The sequence below is a fragment of the Berghia stephanieae genome, chromosome 3, assembly GCF_034508935.2.
Source record: "Berghia stephanieae isolate SIO BIC M18660-M18661 chromosome 3, UCSD_Bste_1.3, whole genome shotgun sequence".
NCBI lineage: Eukaryota > Metazoa > Mollusca > Gastropoda > Nudibranchia > Aeolidiidae > Berghia > Berghia stephanieae.
Window position 1 is genome coordinate 79,989,660 of NC_088362.1, and position 25,197 is coordinate 80,014,856.

General features: G+C 36.0%; 1 protein-coding gene across 3 annotated transcripts in view; it reads right to left on the minus strand.

The window, feature by feature from the left end:
• The window catches only part of LOC144968565 (myosin light chain kinase A-like), a 64,374-nt gene that overhangs the window by 20,177 nt on the left and 19,000 nt on the right, over positions 1-25,197 (minus strand). For all 3 annotated transcript variants that reach the window (XM_078907043.1, XM_078907041.1, XM_078907042.1), the window contains exon 2: positions 4,685-5,334. In XM_078907043.1, the coding sequence (XP_078763169.1) occupies positions 4,685-4,993 (309 nt within the window). In that variant the 5' untranslated portion in view covers positions 4,994-5,334. The remainder of the gene's footprint in view (positions 1-4,684; positions 5,335-25,197) is intronic.

Here is a 25,197-nt window from a genome sequence, read left to right on the forward strand (position 1 = left end):
AGTTTCAGGTTTGAGGGTTTTTACCAAAACGAGGATCATTTAAATCGATCAAAACTTGAAGGACACGTTTTCTGGCCAAAATTTTAAATACGTGTTGCTTTTTTTTTTCAGAGTACGGCAGGATACTACTGCATTGATTTATAATGGAATTCCGTCATTAGGAATTCCATAGTTACTATTTGGGTTGTAAATGTTCACGGAACATGGAGTCCTGACATATAACATAGGCGAGAATATGAGGGAAAAACGCTGAATAAAATATACATTCATGAAATATTATATTAACCACCCTGACAAATAAAACAAAACAGGGCAAAAACAAAAAACAACCAAAAAAAAAAAACAAAACAAAAAAAAAAAAACAAAGAAAAAAAACCCCCATAAAAGTAATGATAAAAACAACAACCTTGAGCATTTATATAGCCTATATCCAAAAACGTGCTCAACGCCTTTACAAGGGGTCCCTAGCCAAATCAACACTTAACATGCAGGACGAGACATGACGCCTGCTGGGCGATATTACATCTTTTTTTTTCCGGTAGAGACAACGCTGTTACCGACCAGGTTCACATTTTACACCCGAGTACGCTGAGAAAATGTGAGTAAAGAGCCTTTCCCAAGGACTCAACTCTGCGCCGTTCAGAGCCGGAGTCGAACCCTTCCAGTCTGAAGACGAGTGTCATAACATAAGATCACACAGCCCCACGATGAATAGATTGATTTATTTGGATTGCCATCTGACGGGACTAAACGAATAAAAAATCAAATTCATTCGATATTTTTGAAAATCTATTTCAGGTGAAAAAAAATGCTTCTATTTCGATGTCACCTACGGAAAAAAAAAATAGAAAAGAGACAAGAAATGTAGCCTAGAGGGCGCCTTTTTGACGGAGACAACGCTGTTCACGGCCAGATAGTCCTTTTACATCTCTGAACATGGCAAAAACAAAATGGTACAGGTCGTTCCCAGGACACGACTTGACGCCGTCCACAGCGGGATTCTAGTTTTGAACCTACAAGCTGCAAGCCGAGTGTATTTATTATTATTATTATTATTATTATTATTATTATTATTAGTAGTAGTAGTAGTAGTAGTAGTAGTAGTAGTAGTAGTAGTAGTAGTAGTAGTAGTAGTAGTAGTAGTAGTAGTAGTAATAGTAATGGTGATATTGGTGGTGATGGTAGTAGTAGTAGTGATGATAGTGTATTAGTTGTAGTGGCGTTGGTGGGCATAGCATTAGTAGACGTAAATTTTGAAAATTCAAATTAAACTCTTGAAGTCTCAGGTTTTCAATTTTTGAATTGGTCGTCCTAATAGATCGAATATTTGGAATAAACGTTTTCTGTCCAAAATATCAAAGAAAGTACGCAGTATTTATTTTTAAACGAGCTTTTATATAGCGCAATATCCACTAAATATACTCAATGCTCTATATGATATGTCTCAAGCCAACAGCAGCAGCGAACATGACGCTTGTACATTTTTATTTTTTGACAGAGACAATAAAGTTGCCCGCCTGAGCGGAAGTGAGAGAATGTGAGTGAAGAGCATTTTCCAGAGAATTAACTTATCGCCAGCCATAGCGAGACTCAAACCAGTAACATATTATCGGTCCGAAAGCTAGATTCATTCCAGAAAACCACAAAGCTGCAGTGTGGCCCACATAGGAGTAATCGTTAGATTAGAATGGAACATCAATTAGGCTACGTGTCGTGTTAAGATCGATGTCATGAAGGGCCAGAAGACATTAACTCTCTCCTTACCGATCATTTTCAGTATTTTCCCAAAAATGGCAGGCTTACCCAGCAAAAAAATTGAGTTTTTAAACTCAAACAAGCTCTCTACAAAACAACTTTATGTTCTTATTAATTAAACAAAGATCATTCTTCAAAGTTTGTGATGAACAAATTAAACCTGAATAAGAAAAATGTATATTGTGTCGTAACCAAATAATGTGACGATTTTGATGCAGGTGGTAAGGAGAGGGTTAAAGGATTAAAACAACAACAACAACAACAAAACCAAACCAAACCAAACCCAAACTTATCCAGGACCATCATCACGATACGGCATCCGTATCAATTTGGTTCCAAGTTCGATTTCCATCGCATCGCTGCAAAAAGCTTTTATGCCCTATTATTTTCTGGCACTTCTATATTCACTTCATTTCATGTTATTTCATACTCTGTCTGCCCCCACTCACGTTTCTAAGATCGATGTCAGAGATTGAAATGGCAGGGTCGGGATTTAAGAGGGTTGTGAAATTATTATTGTTAAAAATCAACTCAATCGCTTTTAATTGTCCTCAAGTTAAGCCACCCAAATAACAGCTATCCTTCTGAAATGTCAATATGTGATCTGCGTCTAAATTTGGTATTATGTTGGGTGAAACAGGTGAAAAATAAGAAAGAAAAGAATTTGATAATAAAATAAATAAAAATATAACGTTTTTAGTTTTTGCACTATTTTAAGCTTTATTAATTCAACTTAGTAAAATATATAAATTTCCATCTTTTTGGCAATGAATTCATTTTTCATTATCTCAAATTACTCCGCAATGGTACCATTTCGAGGTGATGGGGTAAATCTGTGACCCATAGTCTCAAAACGGTATTATGTCGCTTAGATGAAAAAAAAAAGTAATTTATACTAAAAAATACAAGTCTTGGGTTGTCTTTATATTTTAATGATGAGAATAAACATACTTTCTTACGCTGACAAAGACTCAAATTTCGTATCCTTAGTCACTGTGACTATAAAACTTTTTTTGGCATTTGGTTTACCCCGACAAAATACCATTTTGAGACGATGAGTCACAGATACCATTAAAGCATTCAATCCAATACTGGCTAAGAAAACTCGAGGACAAAATTCTCATATCCAGTATTTTCCAATTCTGTCTCAAAAATATGGACCGTCCTGTCCTGTCTTCAACGTCAAAAAGGTCTGCAACATATTTTCAATTTGTGACCCATCGTAGCAAAATGGTATTATTACTGGGTGAGCCAGATGCCAAAAAGTAATTTTAAAGTTGGAATGTCAGAAATGTAACATTCTATTTTTTTTTTTTTTTTATTAGCTTAAGAAATTATACTCAAACTCTGCAATAAAACACACACCTTCAGTCAAATCTCATATTTTTGTTTATAAATTCAAGTTTTAGCATCTATGTCCATATTAATCCTGCATTTTACCGTTTTGATGCGGTAGGTCACATTTAAGCACAATCGAAAGATTGAATTTTTCAAGCAATCCGTTAAATTGAATTCCATATAAATTTGCTCGTTGTAGTTTTGAACTATATTTTCTAGTCTATGGATTTGTTAAGGCGCCAGACGTTCTTAGATCCCCCGAGACACATCCAAGTACATTTGAATGACAGCTTGTGACAAACATCTCTGCGGTTCTTTCGACTTGTTCTAGCACTGCTTTGCGTGACTGCAGGCAGGGGTCCCATGCACCGCACGCATATTGTTCTAAATCACGTCTAGGAAGAAGTAAGGCTGTAATGTTACATTCTCTATGAGTGGGTAGAGTATGGATATAGTTTTAGGTAGCCTACTATTGAGTTTGTATTGGTGGGCTTGCTGTTTCTTGAGTTAGATTTTATAAGAATTAAGATTGATTTTGTGGGTAGAGTATATATTTCGTCTTACGAAGTTTACAGATAAGTTTGTCTTTGCTTGACTGAAATTATGCTGTTTTAAAAATTTCTACGATATGAATCCAGAGTGATATTAAATTCAAGAAATTTGGTGATAAACTACAGCCTTTTGACACCGGTCTAAAATCAGGGAGGTCCTTTGCTAAAATTAAAAAAACAAACAAAAACAAACCTGAATTTGTTTTTTTTTCTTGTAAAAATCATATATGAATATATTTTGTGCAAAATTTCTCTTCATCAAATGGTATCACCCTTAAATTATATAAAAAGATACATATCTATCTAGCATCCATTTAACTGTTGCCTTTAAACAACCAATGCTTTTATCTTTTAAAAAAAAAATAACTCATCAATACCGATTAAGGGTAGCTGGACATTTTCAAAAAGCCAGCTTCTCTGTAAAACGAAATATGCTTGTAATTTAACTTTTTGTGTGTGTGGGTAAAGGGATGGGTTTCATCATGGGAAGCCTATTGGTGAGTTTGCTTTGACTAGCATGTTCTCTCTAATAAAGCATTAAGATCGGTACTCAATTCGATAAATTTGTGACCCATATCGTCAATGTGGCAGTATGTCTGAATAAAATACAATGAGAAATAAAGCAAACATTATTGAATAAGATAATATATTTTTTGAAGTTAAAGGAACAAAACTCACCCTCAACAAGGGAATTTATTTCAATCAATTTCTACGAATTATAGTTGAAATTCAACCGGGAATCAGTTTCACTGCAACATAATACCGCTTTGAAACGATCAACCATTTAATTTGATTCTAGAATATAACCTTTGGCAAGAGAAAATTGGTATTCGATTTTCAAGGAATCCGACTTTTAGTTTTGACAAAGCAGTCAAATGCTAGAACTATTGAGATACCACAAACAAGAAATTATCTGAAGCCTTGATGTGTGTGTATGTAAGTTTCTAGAGTATGAAATCCGGATAAAAAGCATTCGCATCCCCCACCGCCCTCTAAAAAGAGTCGGAACTACCAACACAAAACATGTAATTCTGACTTACCTTTTCTTTTACGATTTCCTTGATAGCTACCGTTTCCCCAGTTGTGTTGTGCCGTGCCCTGTACACTTTGCCGAAAGAACCTTCTCCGATAATGACGTCATACGTGTACTCCTTTTGGATCTCCTCATCCGTAGCCATGCGCGTGTGGTTTATGGATCGTTCTGCACTGCTTTTGCGAGGAACAGGCCTGTTACTGCTGCTGGCGCTCGGAGAAGTGGCGGTGCTGGGGGCGAGCGATGCTGAGGTATGAGGACTCATTGCTTTTCCATTCAAAGCGTGTGAGCTCGGTTTGGAAGCAGGGGAAGCCATGGCTAATGAGACCGTGGAATAAATGTTGAGGATAACGAAAAAAGATGTATGGAATCTATTATAATTAGAGCTTTATCAGCTAGAAAACGGTATGTATACCCAATTTTGGACGGTCCGCAGACTTTTTGAAAAATCTTTGCCCGTTCACCATGGGATGTTTGGCTTTTTCGTAATCATGGCGTGGTATTTGTTATCGTTTGTATCAATTACTGGTGGTTATGATAAGCATAGTGAGTCATTGTTACGTGAACCAAAGACCAGCCGCTGCGATGCAGGGCGGGTGAAATGAAAGCGAGCCACCCTTCCTGATTGGTTGATATTCCCTTAGGAGTTAGCAGGATCTGAGGAAGAAAAAACAAACACTAGGTCATGGCTGGAATAAAAAAAAGAAGAAGGAAACTCTAGCCAATCCAAGGAAAACAATTTAAAAAAAGAACGTAGCGACATACAAAATAAAAACAAAACAACAACAAAGACCCCCCCCCCCCTTTCCAAATAACAAATCCAAACTAAAAACAAAAACAAAACAAAAACATACACACAAACATACAAACAACAAAAACAAAATTTACAAAAAGACCTTCACCACCCCCCTCCCTGACAAAAATATTATCGTGCAGAAAAGTCTTGACGTCACACCTTCTACTCTTCCGGTTAATCATTGAAAGTATGTACGTAACCAGACCTTCGGAGAACTAATAATGAACAGGTTACATTTTGAATCATAAGGTGGCATAACTATTTTAGGATCAAGGTGTATAGGCAGATCATTAGGAAATATGGGACGTAAAAGAGCAAGGATGGATGATCTTTCTTGACGACCAACATATATTTAGACTAGAAAATAAGATACCATCACACTGAAACCAGAAGGTCAATTACACAATGTATGTATCTAGTCCTCTGGTTTTACACTTCCAATGAGACTGGACCCAGTCTTTTGACATCATGCTTTTGTTCCCTATATTAACTGTATTCCCTTCCGTGACGACATCATAATATGATATCATCGCTTAGGTATTCCAAGAAGGAATATAGATTATTCATCAAACAAGATGTCTGATGTCAAACAGGAATCACATGCTGTCCAAGTGAGAAAATTGGAGGTTAATAACATTGCCCAAGGAAAAAAAACCGAAAGTGCCTGAAGCAGAGCTTGAATCTGGGACCTTCCGGGTCACCGCGCAATGCCTTAACCACTCGGCCACTTCGCCCCCTATTTAAACAAAAAACATAATTACATCATATGGACTAACTTGTATTTTAGGAGCCCGAGTATTACACTTTGACACACGTGCAACCGGACTTCTTTTGGATAAGAAAAATAACGAAATTTTTTTTTCTGGCCCATCTGATCACTAAATAAGGTACCGGTAAGACCTGACAAATAGTCAACACTGAAATGGACGAAATTATGCCCATCAAAGCGGTATCAACCAATTTGTTCGTGTCAATTACACACGGTATAAAAAACCAATAACTCACGACTTCATGTACTTACAAATCCGATGGATTTTTTTTTTCATTTGTTCATATCTTAGACTGTTTTAAAATAACTTGGCCAACACGGTGGATCCCGTAAACGGCAGGGACACAGGATATCAAAGCCAGCGCCAAGTCGATTCGAGACATATTGGCCGTGATAAACACGCACCGACTCCAAGATCCACTCAACGGCTGACAGTGTATTCCTTCGAGATTCGATTCCTTTGCGACACACGGCTGTAGTATATTGGTTTATGATAGGTATCCGTTTATTATTATTATTTGCAGGTCGATGAGCGATGGGATTATGAAACATACTTGAGACCGATTACCATGAACTAAACCCGGTATTCTTTGCTGATGTAAGTCTGAGATCAAAGTCAAAGGGAATCAATGGACGAACTTATGCGGACGGTTTATCGAGTTATCACGAGCTGCCACTTCACAGTGCAGTGTCGGGAAAGCTCTCTGGTTATCTGTTTAACTGTTTGGTTGGAGAATTTATGGATGATAAAAAAAATCACCCCCAAAACACACACACACGCGCGCGCGCACACACACACACACACATACACACAATAAGAGAATTAGAAAATCAGAAAGATGAAATATTAGTTTTTTAAACAATGAGAATTTTATGCAGATAATTTGTGGAGTTTTCACGAATTGCTACTTTATATTACAATATGGGACAAGCTCTCTTATCTATTTGATATGTGAAACCAGCTCCACGGTTATGTATTTGATTTTTTTTAGTTTAGAGAACTGATGTACGTCCATGCTGGATGATTATAATATTATGAGAGATAACAACCAAGCCAGCAACAAGGATTCAGTTAGAAGTCACAGCACAGTTAGGAGTCAAGAAGAAGTCAATTAAATATAAATGTGTGACCCCTTGCTTCAAACCAGTAGAAAAATTAAATCACGTTTAAAAAATTTGCACAGAGAACTCGTCCTTGAAATATTTGTCAATTAAAATGACCCTAATCTTGCCTAAAAAAATAAAAACCTACCAAACCTGGGACATTACGATGATGATGATGATGAAGATCAGATGAGATGATGATAATGATGAGGATAATGATACTACTACTACTACTACTACTACTACTACTACTACTACTACTACTACTACTACTACTACTACTACTACTACTACTACTACTACTACTTCAACTACTACTAATAAACAATATAATAATAATAATAATAATAATAATAATAATAATAATAATAATAATAATAATAATAATAATAATAATAATACACAATACTAATAACAATAATACACAATACTAATAATATTAATAATAATATCGCGCTCATCACCACCATTACTACTATTTTATTGATAGGCTAGTAGGCTATACGTATCATTATTCCAAACTTCATTCTTACAAGTAACCACCATTTGGAAACAAAAATACTATAATAATAATAATAATAATATTATAAGTCCAATTTCTGTCAGGGAAGGCGTGTTCAGTACAATGTTCAACTAAGCCGAATCAATCGTTAGTTTATAATAATAACAATAACACAGCGTGTCCGATTACTTTTTTTTATATTTTTTATTTTGGGGTACTTTAAGAGAGGCCAGCAGTCAGCTGAGCTGGGTCGATTAGTGGATAGAAAGCTTTCGAGGTGGATAAATCGGATCAAGGATTACAGCTACTGCTTTGTACAAAGTAATACCATATAGTCAATTTATTGGACAAAAGACATTGAGTAATAGTAACGGAATTGACACAGTGTATCACAGAGTTGCCAATAATAATAATAATACACAATGGCCGTATAACATGACTTTTTAAAAATCAGGATTTTTATAAAAATGTTTTCCTAAGTTAAGAAAGCTAAAAAATCTGTGATAATAATCTGGCTCATTGAATCAATAAGACATCAAAAACTGAAAGGCTTTATATATTGAAGTCCAATAGAAATTTGCCATAAACAACATTTAAAGACGACCGATTTATTATATTAAAAGCCTAAACATTAAACATAACTAAATCATCTAGAAAAAAAAAACATCTAGGAAAAACGGGATTTAGACACCCAGGACGGATTTAAAATAAAAATATTAAGACCCTTAAAGAAATGAAATAAATAGAGTCCCTGGAAAAATGGGAGTTGGCAGCTTTGAAAAAAAAATCCCAAAGAATATATTGAGGTGAAAGTAATTGAAATAATGTACTTTGCCAGACTAATACATACTGTATTTTCAAACATGGAATGTGAGAAACTGTCAGAAAGAGAGAGAGAGAGAGAGAGAGAGAGAGAGAGAGAGAGAGAGAGAGAGAGAGAGAGAGAGAGAGATTATGTACCACACACACACACAACCAAACACACACACACACATACACAAAGAGCGTTTAAGATCAAAATGATTAATCGCTCCAGTACTTGTGAAAGTCGTAAATTATGCAATAAAATGAACAGTTTGACGCGATCCAATTTAACTAGACCGGAAAACATGGGGTGGGGGGGGGGTATTAAGACCAGAAAACATTTATTTCAACTTCAAATATGCGGTCCGCAAAATAAAATTTAAAAAAGTAACAAAAGTAAACAAAAAGAAAAACACCAAAACAAAAAAACCCAAACTATTACATCATATTCCTAGTCGTTATAAGTGGAATACACTCGTTTGACATCTGGCTGACCACAACATAATACCGTCTTGAGACGATTGCAACATATTGATCGATAAGGAAGACTTCTAACTTGCGAAAAATTCTTTAAAGTTTGACACTTTTAGCAAGTTGGGGGGTCTTCTCGATGGATCCGTTTTCAGCCAAAATGAAAAAAAAAAAACAAACAAACATAAAAAAAGTATTTTATCAGTGTACGGCAGAATTTGAAAATTGGCATACGGTTGAAATCCGAGATATTTTGACTTGTGATGACATCACTAAGCAAGTTTAATTTAAAAAACAAAACAAAACAAACAAAACACTACATTTTTAAACAACTAATTAAAAAACAGGAAACGTAAAATTACTTCAACAACAAAAAAAAAAAAAAAAAAGAAAAAGAAAAGAAAAATACAACAGCAACAACAATAACAACATGCAAAAACACTCCCACCCAAAGAAACAAACCCAAAACCCCCAACAAAACAAAACGACGACACCCCCCCCCCTTTTTTTTTCAAAAAACAAAAAACAAAAAACAAACAAAAAACAAAAAACAAAAAAACAAAAAAACAAAACAAAAATCAACACCTTTTGATTCTCTGGTAGCAAGGACAAAGCCAACTTTTTAACAGATCGTGAACCGTTTGAAACATAATATTGGTTTCTGATATAATACAGGACATTACCAACGCACACATCCGCATTACAAAGACAAAAACAAAAACCTTCCGCTTGTCATAATTAGTTACAAGCAAAGAGAGACACAACACTCCGAGGAGTTCAGCATATATAAAATAAAAGAAATGCATCGAATTTTTGAAAATATCAATTTGAGAAACCAGGGAGATGGCACTAGTTTATGAAAAAGATCTGAACAAGTGTGTATAAAACGGTGCCAGACAAAGTGATAGAGAAGAATGCAAGAAAAAAAACATCCCAAAAATCAGTCTTCCTCGACTGGGGATCGAAGGTCAAGGAAGACTGATTTTTCTTGATTTTTCTTTCTTGTTGTGTATGGCACCGTTTCATACACACTTGTTCCGGTCATTATATTCACTCTTGAACGCTGCATTCTTGGCGTAATAATACATTATGCAGGCGACAGCGCGGTCGTTAAAACAAAGGAAAGAAACAATATTTCTTGTTACAATTTTGGTACCACAACTATATTGACTTTAAGAAGAATTTATTATCTTTAACTTTACCCACAAAAAGAGACATTCGTGGAACATCTTGGAATATATCAATCTATGAGGAGTCTAAACTTCATGAAGCAGTCGAAATCCCAAATGAAATCAGAGGACTTAACTCACTCAATCCTAGAGATTTTTGCTACTTTTCAAAATTGGAAAAATGTATTAAAAATGAGCATGTACACAGATCGTTTTATTTAACTACCATTTACATGTAAAAACTAAAAACATTAGCTTTGATACTACGCCTATAATTTGTCTCAGAAAAATGTAATAAATTAAAAGGCATGTGGTAAAAGTAACCCGGGTAAACTACGGATATAGTCGGTGTTAAGGTTGAGTGAGTTAATGATGATGGAATCCATTAATGATGACACGGAGGGAGGTCAGAATACCATGTACCAAGTCACGACAGTGATTTTGAGAGACCATCTGTGCGTAGTGCATTTAGTTATGGGATATAAAATATTATGTGTGAACTTTAACGTTGAGATTTGTTTTGACCTTAAATCCTTTATTCAAATTTTATTTTTAAATCTGTCCCCCGAGGAGGAACAATAGCTGAAATGTCTGTTTTTACACATTAAAAATACATAAAAACAAAAAAACAAAACGGTTTCGATATATGTCTGAGTCCATTTTACCCTCTATATTTTGTTGACAAAAAAAAAAATAAAGAAGTCCCTTAAGTCCGTAAAGTCGGAGTTTAACCCGGTATCTGTAGCGTTGAACAGACACTGACAACTGATTGCTAGTATCTGGACAGAACATTATTCTATCACGAAGCACTTACCACCAGATCTTACAGCCGAATCATCCATCCTTTATTCATTCATTTATTTATTTATTTATTTCAATCGAAAGTAGGATATCATTTTAATCACTGTCTTCATGTCAGTTTATTGCGTAAGAACAGTCAAAACCGGCGGATGTTGCGATTTGTTTTAAGCAAAACGCATCAATAGAGGTAACGAAATTGACGTCACTCAGCTCTTTGTTATTGTTTTTAGACAGCCATTTTGGTGATTAATTCTCAATAAATTATATCAATCAGGCTCTCAGGTTACACGTAGTTTTATGTGTTGGTACGTTATATCAGGCCTTGATACAATTTTGTGAGTATTTTACCTAAACACATAGCATCAATATATGTTGTCGTCGAGTGTAACAATGCAATTCCTCTCATTACTGTGTCAAAATAATGTGATAAATGCTAAAAAAAAACCCGCAACTAAATCGACTGCTTGGCATGTTCTAAATATGGTAATGTGGCCAACAAAACATGCTGTTGTAAGACTGGTAGCCAGGTGTTATTAAATGATTGACTGTCACAGGTAAGTGCAATCGGCTAAGGGATTAACCTCGATCAAGGCCTCGTCATTAGTGACCATTGTTCTCTACTTAAGTCTTCGGGGCTCTTTTTAACGTCATGCACTTTTCTGTTTTGCCGGTTCTTTTAAAAAAATTATTGTTATATAGAGCCTATCTTGATTATAACGATCGTGTCATAAATAAAAGGAATGGAGAAAAAAAAGCATAATACAAAATATGTTTGTTTTGTTAAAGATTCTTGGACTTTACTGCTCCCTTATACATCCAGCATTTTTTTGGTCCCAGCATCATCCAGTACGTTAAGTTTACAAAATCCCAAATTGCTAACCATCCCCAAAACCCATTTAAAAATAAATCTCTGGGCAAATTTGGATCACAAACCTTGAACACTTTACCTCCGTCCTTGAGGCTCGCTACCAGTCTTCAAAGTTAAAAAAAAAATAATTAAAGACACACTTATTCAAAGAATACTTGGGATATTTCCCCCTTATAATATGTTTTTATGTGTGGGCGCGCGCGCGTGTATGTGTGTGCGTGTGTGTGAGTGTGTGCGTGTGCGAGTTCGTGTACATTTTACCAAATCGTACGTGTAGATATATACTAGTATATTCTGAATGTCCAATTGCTTACTGTTAAACCGCCTTGAGGCTTAGGTGAAAATCATTATCGAAATATAAAACCCATAAGCAATGCTTTAATATTTCATGTTCAATACAAGGAGTAAGATCGTAACATGATCATATCAATAAATACGCAGACACACATGTGCACACACACGCACACACACACGCGCGCGCTAGAAGCATTTCCAATTCGTAAAGGAAATTTTAAATTAAAAGTTTGGCTTAATTAAAGGTACTATGGCTAATACTTTTACTTCAAAATATCGAATTTGGCAAAATTCACGAAGTTTAACAAGCTGGGAGTCATCTCGATCGAAATTGAAACACTGTTCCATCTCAATGTATTTAGTCAGTGCATAACATGGTAGCATTGGAGCGTAAAGCATGGGGAGCGTTGAGCGATCTTCCGTTGCAGAAGAAAGCTTCCTTGGCTACAAAACAGTATGAGAAACTGAATGCCAATTTAACCGATGTGTAAGACTTCAATGTATTTTTTTTTCTCCAGACCAGAGATGAAAACAATTCATAGTATTTACCATGCAAATCATAAATATTCCCGTCAATCCATATGTAAACAACTTTTCCATATCAATCACAATCCCCTCCCCTTCCGCCCCCATATCAACAATAAAAATAACCCGAAATTAATACTAATCAAAATAAACGATATAAAGAGAGCCGGTTTGTTATATCAATTATTTTCTCATGAAATATGTCTTAATGTTTATTTTTAAAGGTATGTTCAGTTTTGCATTTCGATGGTCGGCCGATCAAACCTCTGAAGTCTAAAAAAATGAGCTTTTATATAGCGCAATATCCACTAAAGGTGCTCAAAGAGCTTTACAAGGGGTCCCTGGCCAACAGCAACACTTAACATGTAGGACGAGACATGACGCCTGTTAGGCGATATTACAATTTTGTTCGGACAGAGACAATGCTGTTGACGGCCAGTACTCATTTTACACATGAGTACGGTAAGAGAATGTGAGTAAAGGGCCTTTTTCAAGGACTCAACTATGCGACGAGCGAGGCTCGAACCCAGGACCTTCCGATCCGAAAGCGAGTGTTATACCACAAGACCACATAGCCGCACAATACGAGCTCGTATGTAGTCTTCAGAGTTTGGATCCGCCGATCGTGAAAATCGGGACTTCAGATGTTTGATCCGCCAACCATCCATTTTCTAGAGAAATCGGAAGAGAGTTCCAAACAGAAGGGGCAATTTGAGAAAAGAAAATATCTTTTGAGAATAATTAAAAGGGGATCATTTGATCTTAAACTTCGACATGGAGAGTATGTCATATGAGGTTGGATAAATATGAATGAAAGAGCAGAACTGTTTAGACATTTAAAACAAAGAACAGTAGTTTTGTATTTGATTCTTAAATCAATGGGCAGACAATTTAATGACATGACAAAAAAAAAAAAACATGGGTGTGAGGTGATCTCTTGTCTCTTTGTTTATAGATTGACCATAGTAGAATGATTTTGAATACGTTATAGGTTGTAAAGGAGACAATTTGGAATGTTATAATAAAAAAGAATTACCGTAATCTATTCTGGAAAATACAATAGGTACCTTCAACACAAGAAGATTTATCTACTAAAAGCGAGCAACCCTGATGTCGGGAATACAGGCTTAAAAGAAAACAAATTGAGCTCCCCCCCCCTCCAAAAAAAAAAATCAACAAAAATGAGCCTTAGGATTATATCTGATCCAGAGCACTCCCTTTTTGGATAGAAATCATTAAGATTTCATGGTAAATTTAATGTCCGTGAATACCACACACCCGATACACTCAAGCACAGGCAGTCCACCAAATCGAAATTTCCGATACATTCACACAATACAATGAACAGAGGTCAATGATAGCGCCTATAAAGCTATGAAGTCAGCCGGATTAATCGGTGACACGCATGAGGAGCTTTAAAGTTGTTTTTTTTTTTCAATTTGAAAATGGTGCGGCTATGTGTTCTAGTGGGACGATTCTCGCCTTTGGATCGGAAGGTTGAGTTCGAGACCTGCTCAGAGCGGTACATAACTGAGTCCCTGGAAAAGGCTCTTTACTCACAATCTCTCACTTACTCAAGCGTAAAATGAATATCTGGCCGTAAACAGCATTGTTTCTGTTGGATAGTATCGTAATATCGCCTAACAGGCGTTATGTCTCGTCCTACATGTTAAGTGTTGCTGCTGGCTAGGGACCCCTTGTAAACGCGTTGAGCACGTTTAGTGGATATTGCTCTATATAAATGCTCTATTTAAAAAAAAAGTTTAAAATGATATGAAATATAAAACAAAACACAACAGGACCTAGATCGATAGGTGTCTAACACACTCCAGTTCCGCTTTCCCTTATAATACGTTAACCCACACAGTGCCAATCACAATACTTCATAATTTGTAACCAAACGTCTCAAAATGGAGTCATCTCGAGATGTGCCTTGTGCTTTGAAATTCAATATCATTCTTAATTAATAAAATTTGAATTAAACTAAGTACCTACGACGTGGAAAGCGAGTATTGTTTCATAAACTTCTAAACACTAGAATTTCAAAAACAATAATTGTTATTTCGGCATTGAGGTCAAATTTTCTTCGTTTACTTCATTCAAATACAATTCAAGATTGACGTGATTGGTCACGTATATATCTCTATCAAAATTACCATTTGACCACAGCCAGTCAGACAGTGGCCTTTCACAATTCTGTCAATGGCGCACGGCAGAACAACGATGGTTAGTGTCGAAGGTGTTTCGATTTCAGTGGGCAAAAATGACAAAAAAGAAATCTCTTCATAACGCCACAAAAGACTTGGTCCACATTAGCATTTCATTAACATAACCCATATTGACGGCTAGAATATTTCAATAAAATATGTGACCCGTTGCTTCTACTTGGTATTACGTGCCGGGATGTACCAGATAGACGAAAAGCGAATTTAAATCAAAACTGGTAAGAACTATAACTTTTTTTTTAGACTTTAAAGAACGATTTGTGTCTCTACGATAAAACTAATAAACATAACATTGGTCTCATATTTCTGGCAAGAAACTAAATTTTTTTAAACAGCTTAACCACTCGAACATATTACTGGTTCGAAGCGACGGATTATAAATTATTAGCTTGTACGCTGGAGTTCGATAAGTTACATTCGACTGGTATTCACAATCACAAGTAAAAAAAAAAGAGTTATTGGGTACATTACCTTCGAATTTTGAAGATATGCTTAACTGGGTGTTATTGAACTGAATATTTGAATATTAAACGAGGCATAAAAAACCGGCATTTGGCACAGTTCTTTCACAACAACATAATGTATTGGCCCATCGGCTAATGACCCAATCTTACGCGCTGTGAGCGGAGAGATTTACATAATTACTTGTAAATTAAAAAAAAAAAACCCAAAAAAACATCCCTATGAATTTTGTAGTGGTTGAAATTAGAAAAGTGAATTGATAAATAAGACAATTTCAAATGGACGATATTGACGACAAGAGGACTATCCCATAATTTTAATTACTAATATGTTCATTTTATCTCTCTTTAAAACTCCAAGCCAAGTCTCGTTCAGTACAAAATGTCATTGTTTCATGTTGCAATTAAAAATCGTTTGAAGACATAACTTTTAAATAAAAGATGTTTTATGCATAGAGCCAACATCGTAGTCCAAGGCTGGTAGAAGTCGCATCCTTTAAATACCCCGGGGCTACAATCACCAAAGGTGGTCCGCCCAACAATCCAAAGTAAAAAAAAAAGTATGATGGCAATGGCAAGACATGATAATGTGGGACAGCAAGAGTATGGCACTCCCTTCCAAACTCAAACTATATAAGGCACCTCTTACATCAATTTTTTTGTATGGTTGTGAAAAGTGGACATTGACTTCAGCAATCTTTTAAACGGATAAAATCATTCGAAAACAAATGCTATCGGCGCATTTTATACATCATCTAGAAAGACCATACGCCAGTCGAAGGAAAGGGTTTACAGAAAAGTTGTTTTTATATCGCAACACTATGATCAAAAGAAGAAAATTTTCTTGGTTTGGTCAGGTTTCTCACCATGAGACATTGGTAGAAACCATTATGCAAGGGACCTCGGAAAGAGGCAGAAGGAGAGGACGGCAAACAAAATACTGGATGGATAATGTAAAGGAAAAGACAAGGATGGACAGCCCAATACTAATGAGGAAAGTTGAGGACAGATCTGAATGGAAAGTCCTTACTGCAAAATCATCTCTCATGTCATTATATATATATATATATATATATATATATATATATATATATATATATATATATATAATATATATATATATATATATATATATATATATATATATAAAAGCAGCGTAATTTTGTCAAAATATTTTACAATCAATATGGAATATTCCGCTTGTTCTTAAACCCGACCAATTGGATTCAGTAGTCTGATGAAACGCCGCCCAGCAACGGCGGCCATCTTGGTTCTAAACAAAGAAAATCATTACTTTTTATTCTTCAAGCTGGCTAGAACTTTTCATATTTCTTGTGATCAGAATGTGTAAAAGTCAATACATGATCAAATTTATGTTTTTTTCCCCTCTGGATACGCTTTTATGCTCGCCGGAGAAATATTTCATACGGGCGTCCGCCATTATTCCGATAGTTTAGAGCCAGTGTTACTAAGTTACCATACGTCATTAGGAAGGAAGTGACGTTACGACTATTGAATCCTATTGAAGCGGGCGTAGTTGTAAAGCCTCTATTAGTCATACTTGTATGTCAAAGGACGAGAAAATGGCTAATATCCTAAATATGTTCTTATTTTATTTTTGTAAACTAAAGAGTACAACACTTACAACGACAAAAAAGTACAACTAGATTTCCATGGATTAATTGTGACCTCAAATCGGTGTTAAGTCAGGATGAACCAGATGCCGAAATGTGAATTTCAAATTAAAACTATAAAAAAATATATGAACTTTGAGTCTTTCATACTTTAAGAAGGCATACATTTTTTTTTCAATTTACATAATATTAAATAACTTGATCAGTATCAGTTAGTAGAGTATTCGAGTCACACGCAAAGGGATCTGAATCGATCCCGAGTCCAGTTGAGTTTTTTTTTTTTTTTCCCCCTTGACCTCGTCACCTCCTGCTCCCAGCATTGATTTGCTAATCCGTTGGGTTTACTAGATTTGGGGGAAAGTATTTTACGACAGACTAGTGTCCTATCTAAAGGGTAATTGGCAATTTCTATTGTACATTTACATTACAGAAACCGGTATATTATACTCCATGGGCTTTTGGCTCTGACCTACTGGGTTTTTCTTTCAGCCACTTCTTAATCAGGCTAATATCGTGACTAAGAAATAACAATGTAATATCATTTAACCATAAAACACCGACTAAGCTACATTCAATCCGTGGTGGCAAAGGCATATCAATTTACAGGATTCTTGCAAATAAAATATTGACAATTCAATGTCGCCTTTTACGTCATTCTTTCTTGAAACATTTAGCTAATAAAAAGGTTGTTTAAAACGAATTTCCTACGTATTCTAAAGTTTAGAAAAACATCACAGGCACAAGGTATTGATGTAAATCATTAAAAAATCGTCAAATTTAAATCGGCTTTAGAAAATAAGAATAAATTACACTTTCACATCAACGATTTTGTATCAATGGCAAACTCCCATTACCAGAAATCGACAACAATAAAAAGGGTCGAACTGTTGTCACTTATTCTGCGTATTGGCAACACTAACTATGCTGCCGCACTCTGAAAACTTCACGGGAGCCCTGGTTTGATAGTTTTTTTTTGACAAACAGTTGACATTTTAACTCTCTCCTTACCGACCATGATCAAATTTTAAACTGAAATGTCACACCAACACACAAATTAAATCGTTTAACTCAAATTTATAAAGTAATAACAGCATACTATAAACATAATTTTGTTCTTTAAAAAGCCTTACAAATATTTAAAAAAAACAAACAAATTTTGTACTTTATAAAACACATCTGAATAAGAAAACTGTTGTTTGTATCGTAACAAATGTGACGATTTTCCTACAGTTGGTTAGGAGAGGGTTAACGGATCGATATTTGAAGGACGAGTTTTCTGGCCAAAGTTTTAAAAACGTGTTTATTCCTCCAGAGTACGGTACGGCAGTATGGCGTAGCCCTGTGTAATGTTCAGTGATCAAATGTGACTTAATACGCTAATGCTAATAAGGTTAAATATTAGAATGAATAAGATGAAGAAAATTGAGTTTAAACTTAAACAAAAATAATCAGGGGCAGTGTGAGTTTTTTTAAAAGAAAAAACAAACAAACAAAACAACCCTCCCCCACCCCAAACATAAAAAACCCAACAAAAAACAAATCCAACCCCCCCCCCCCCACACACACACAAAAAAAAACACACACAAAAAAACCAACAACAAATGAAACAAAACAACAACAAAACACCAAAAAGTAATTCTCCTTAAATGAAGGCATTCACTTTAACTCAAGCCTTATAAGTCTGGCTTAACATTTTATTTTACGTAACAGGTTTAACCTGGTACGATTCCGTTTTGAGACGATTGGTTAAAAAAAACACCAAAAAAAACCTAACCAAATCCTATCTATTGTCATGCAGATAATAACTTGTAAAATATTATGTCCGTTCTAATTTACACAAGTTTTACCTAAATTTAATATGATAATCGGTTTAAAGCAGTTCTAAAATAAATTAAACAACCCGAAAAAGTAAATTATACAAAACAAACAAAGTAAAAAGTTCTCGCCAGCATGAAGAATAACAAGTACCGATTTTCTTTGTTTAGAACCAAGCTGCTCGTTGCTGGGCGGACGTGAGATCAGACTATTGAATCCTATTGCTATACAAGTAAGAATGTATGGATCAGTCACAATGGCCAATTGGTTTTTGCTGAATTAAGGGTTGCCATGTTTTATTTATGCCTTTGTATTGCTGGTTACAAAAGCCCTGACTCAATATCAGGTGAATTCCATGTCAGAATATAGCCATGGTGAGATTATGGTTAGCAATCATTATTTCCTGGTATATATATATAAAACCTATTTATTATTGGCCATATATTAACACAAAACAAAAGAACCCTCCACATCTTAAAAAAATAATAATTCAGTTCAGTCGTATAACCAGAAAGCACCAAAAAGAAATACCTGGCTATTTCTTTTCAATCAAAGGCTCTTCCGGTTGGTATACTCCATATTATGCATGATATGAAATAAGTACATGACTCATACAATTTGAAGTCTGTAAAATGGATATTAGGTGTGGAAGATAATTGTAAAGATATTGAATTCGTAAAAAACGTTCCTGAGTTTTTCGTCGTAATTACAACCCATTAATTCCACCACTTATTCTTGCTTGGTTTGATCAATTCGAATGTTTTATAATAATAACAATAACAACAATATGTAACAGGAAACCACTGCCAAAAAATGACGTCAAATACGTATCGTATTTTGGCACCTCAAATAAGCGGGCTTGCAGACTGATACATAATATTCCAAACGCCGTGAAGAAGTGAATAAACAAAAGGGAAGTTAAAATACACAAAGGTAAAGTGGATTGTGGAGTGAATGACAAACATGACTAACACGAAGCTCGCTCAAGACAACGGGGAGAGCTACCCGTTAGAGTCGATGGGTCCAATTAGAGAGAAATATGCGCAATGGAATCCGCATAAACCAAACACTCTTAAAGTCAGTCGCTAATTTGTTGCTCTTTATCTAAAAGTGTTCCATTGATAATGGATAAAGTCAACTTTGTTTAACTCTCACCTTATCAACCATAGGAAAAATCGTCACATTCGTTACAATACAACGAAAAATTTTATCATTCTGTTGTCTTTTGCACCTCACAAAATTTAAAGAAAATTTGTTGTTATAACTATTAAAAAATTGACACTGTACGTATTATAGAGCTCATTTTGTGGAAAAATGTTGTCTATAGAATGTCCTTGTTGGTCTTCTGTTTGAGTAAGAAAATTCTAATTTTGTGTGGGTTGGCGTGACGTTTTGGGGGAAACTGAAAATTTGTGGTAAGGAGAGAGTTAAAGCCAACCAATCTTTCTGGTCCGACAGAGTTGGCTTTATCAATATTTCACTGTGCAGGTGTAAATGTGACCAGTCGTCTCAAATCGGCATCAAGGGGTGACCCAGATACTGAACATTGGCTTTGAGTAGAATAATTAAAAAAAAAAATTACTTCAAAAAACTAAAATGTCCAACTTTATAATATTATTTTTGATTCTGGTTCAACCTAGTTGATCAGTCTGTCAAATTGATTGTAAGCTAAAAATATGAATTTTTCCTGGAATATTGAAAAATAGGAGCACGTCAATTATCAAATTCCCAGACAAAAACAAAGAAAGTAAAAAAACAAAAACAAAACAAATAAAACTGACAACAACAAAAAACAAACAAAAAAACAAAACAAAAAAAAACAACAACCCACAAAAAACAACCCCCCCCCCCTCCCAAAAAACAACCCAACAACAAACAAACAAACAAACAAAATTAAAGAAAAGAAACACACCACTCACAGACAAAGTGCTTTAACTCACTCTCAACTCAAGTCGAAATTTCACATTAACACAACCATATGATATTTATACCTATTGATGGATAAATACGTGGCCAATCGTCTGAAAACGGTATTACTTAGGGGCGAACCTGATGCTTATCATTAGGTTTAAAGCTTAGCGTTTAAAAAAAAACAAGAGTTAAGACGCAAACGCATGGCCTGATACTAACCCAAAAAATCGTCATAAAAAAAAAGACGAAGATCACGGGAAAAAAATTAATTGTGAGTTGTAATCAACAACTCCACCAATAGAACCATTTGTTTCCTTCATTATTTCTTACAACTCACTTTTCACTCGTTTGGTGATCGGCATTTTCTCGTGGCGTAATGTTTTGGTCAGTATCGGGCCTGAAGTTTCCGAAGGCGACGGTTAGAATAATTGCCTTAATCCGGGAAAGTTAGTTTTGTTTCTGAAACCTCAAAAGGCTTTATTCTTCACACATTTATATGCCTTATATTTAATCGAGCACTGTAAAGCCTGGACAATAAAAATATCAATTTTTCAATTCTGGTAACTAACTCTGCTTTACATTTAATTTGGGAGAACTTTCGAATGCGTCTAGGGTACTTAAAAAAACAACAACCAAAAACAAACAGTAAATATACGTATTTGCTCACCTTGAATTAAAGTTTTATTTATCCAAAGAAAGAAACAAATTGACCTTTTTTTGGTAATGAAAACCAGATAATGTTGCGTCTAAAATTAATACGGTCTTTATTTCGTTAGGATTGTAACTCGGCGGAACATTTGGTGTATCTCCCCTCAATTTTCTTCATTTAGTTCATTCTGGCATGATAGCTGATTGATACCAGTAACGGTGACGATTATACAGAATAATTTACCGAAGCACGAAGCACTTAGACTCTCAAAACTCCAATGCTCGAGTACCAGAAATTATGTAGTCATAAAAATAATAATATAACGTAATCGATCCATTACCGAATACAAGACATGCCTGTGTCGGTGCCCGCCAACAATAATACCAGGCTTCACGCTTCTCTTCATCTCAATCTTATTAATATCACCGGGCTCCTCGGAGGCATTTTTCACGCCTTGAATTTGAATTAGTCCACCCTATACAATATAAGCACTTATACGGCGTTTCATCCAAAACAAAGGCTTAAGAAGGAGAGAAGGTGAGAAGTGGCTGGTGAGAGGAGAGTGAAAATAATATGACAAATAAATAAAAGGCGTATTTTCAGTTGGGATCGAAATGTTTAGCAACGCGATAAAAACAGATTATGGCAGGGTAAAATAGAAATCCAGTTAACCATTTAATCGGAATCATAACATGTCTCCAATTGCCTCACAACGGTGTTATGTCGGGATGAACCTATTACTTAAAATCATTCTTCTCACCAGTTACCTGATATACTCCTGAAAGAGATCCCGGGTACGGGTTTTTTTTTCAAGATGAGGGTCATTTAAATCCATCGAAATTTAAAAGACGAGGGTTTTGGCCAAATGCTTAAATACCAGTCTTTTCTAGAGTACGGCAGTTACCCGGTTAAAAGGTTTACTTATACAATCTGAGTTATGAAAAATGCCTTCATTGAGGAGGTGAGTTTTATTTCGTAAGCCTCTAACAATTTTAATCCCATATTTCTGAGCAGTTTAAAATAACAGGGACTATCACAATTTGGGAGCCCTTCCATATCACCACTCGGCGTTTCTTTTTTACGAAACAGTTATTGGAAGCGGGCAGCACTGGTGAGTGAACCTGGGACTATGGGATGAGGAGGAGGGTGTTTCTTTCTTACGAAACCCGCCGTAATCCTACAAAGTTATGGGAAGTGTTGCCCAACTTTTGCCCACTTCATATAACTTTGGACGGTTAAGGTAGGTTTCGAAATAAAGAAGTAGCCTTCTGAGTTCACTCTCCAGTGGTATATACCTCTTGTGGTCCCAGGTTCAATCCCCATTAGTGCCCACCTCCTATAGTCTCAGGTTCATTCTCCACTGGTGCCCAAATCCCATAGACCGGCTTCAATTCCCACTGGTATCTATCTCCCATAGGCCCAGGTTCATTTCTCACTGATATCCTATTCCCATAGTTCGATGTTCACTCCCCGTGGGTGCCCACCTCCAAAAGTCTCAGGTTCATTCTCCTCTGGTTCTCATTGGTATCCATCTCCCATAGTCCCAGGAAAAGTTCCCTCTGATATCTTATTCCCGTAGTCCCAGGTTCATTTCCCACTTGTGCACACTTCCCCGAGTACCTGATTCACTCCCCACTCCTGCCCACTTCCCAGAACTTTCGCTAGGTTTCGAAATAAAGAAGTACCCTTCTGGGTCTCACTTCCCACTGGTTTCTACTGCCATATTCCCAGCTTCAATCTTCACCGGTATCTACGTCTCGTAGTCCCAGGTTCATTCCCCATTGGAACCCAACTCCTATGGTCTCAGTTTCGTTCTTCTTTGGTGCCCACCTCCTATAATCCGGCTTAAATTCCCACGAGTATCCATTTCCCATAGTCCAAGGAAAATTTCCCTCTGATATCCTCTTCCCCTAGTCCCAGATGTACTCCCCACTGGTGCCCACATCCCATAACTTTGGGCGGTTTCGGTAGGTTTCGAAGTAGAACCCTTATGGATTCACTTCCCACTGGTGTCCACCACCCATATTCCTGTCACCAATCTCCACTGGTATCTAACTCTCGTAGTCCCAGGTTTATTCCCGATTGGTGCCCATCTCCTATAGTCTCAGGTTTATTCTCCTCTGGTAACCAACTTTCATAGTCCGGCTTCAGTTCCCATTGGTATCCATCTCCCATAGTCTCAGCGTCATTTCCCATTGATATCCTCTTCACCATATTCCTGGCTTCACTCTCCACTGATATCTTTCTCTCGTAGTCCCAAATTCAAACCCCATTGGTGCCAACCTCTTATAGTCTCAGGTTCATTCTCCTCTAGTCCCCAACTCCCATAATCAGGCTTCAATTCCCACTGGTATCCATCTCCCATAGTCCCAGGAAAATGTTCCTCTGATATTCTCTTCCGGTAGTTCTGGGTTCACTCTCCACTGGTGTCCATCTCCTGAGTCTCTGTTTCACTCACCATTGCTACCCACTCCCCATACGTTTGGACGGTTTCGGTGGGTTTCGGCGAATTTCGAAAAAAAGAAACACCCTCCTCCTCCCATAGTCCCAGGTTCACTCCCCACTGGTGTACACTTCCCTGAGTCCCATACACTCCCCACTGTTGCCCACTTCCCATAACTTTGTCGGGTTTCGTAAAAAAGAAACACCCCCACCACTCCTCAACCAACATCTCTAGATTTCAGTCTTTACTTTGTTAGGGCCGTTAACGCTCGTAATTGCTACACCTACAAATCTAACAAATTAAGACTCTAATTAATTGTAGACGCAAAACTTTAATATGCAAAGTGAAAAAAGACAAAATCTCGTTTTAAAGCGGGAGGGGGTGGGGAGGGGGCGGTATGGAAAGCCCCCCCCCCACACACACACACGCATTTTTCGGTTTCGGGAATATTTATCATCGCGGTCAAAAACGTTTTATGAAAAAGAAGTGAAGAAAATAAGTCTTGAGACCAAAACAACTTGTGATATAAAAAACGTCAATGAATAATATGTTAAATAATTCTCTAATCACGCTTTCCACAGGCATATAACCGTGTCAAATTAGGGAGCAGGTACTGGTGTAAGATAAAAATCTGAAACGGTGTAATGAACAAGTGCCAGACAAACCAGAGAGAAAAATACTAAAAAAACCCAAAACAAAAAAAAAACCCCAAAAAACCCCAAAATAAACAACAAAAAACAAAACAATACAACAAAAAAAAAAAAAAAAAAAAAAGTAAAATACAAAAAAAAACAAACAAAAAAAAAAACAACCCCACAAAAAACAAAAAAAAAAAAAAAAAAAAACAACAAAAAACAAACTATCCCACAAAAAACCAGCCAAGAGAGGACTTGAAGTTTTCTCTCTGCCTCGTTTGGCCTTGCTTGTTTCCTAAAACCTTTTCAGGTTATTAATTTTACATTGACAAATCCTCACATAATGACAATAAAACGTTGACACACAATACATAATTATATAGACACAAACTTAAATCGTTCTTATATGCGGTTGAGTAAACTCCTTTTAGGCATAATATATATTTAAAAAAAATGATTTCAATCAATCTATTTAATTCATGATTTTGTTGAGGTGGGCGATTGTGAATCCAACCAAATCAAATAATCATGTTAATGTTATAAGAATCATAACGGTTTTCAGGGTATAAAAATCACCCGATCACTGAATATCAACCTCAAACATGTCTTTCAAATGTGTTAACATACATTATAAGTTAACACAT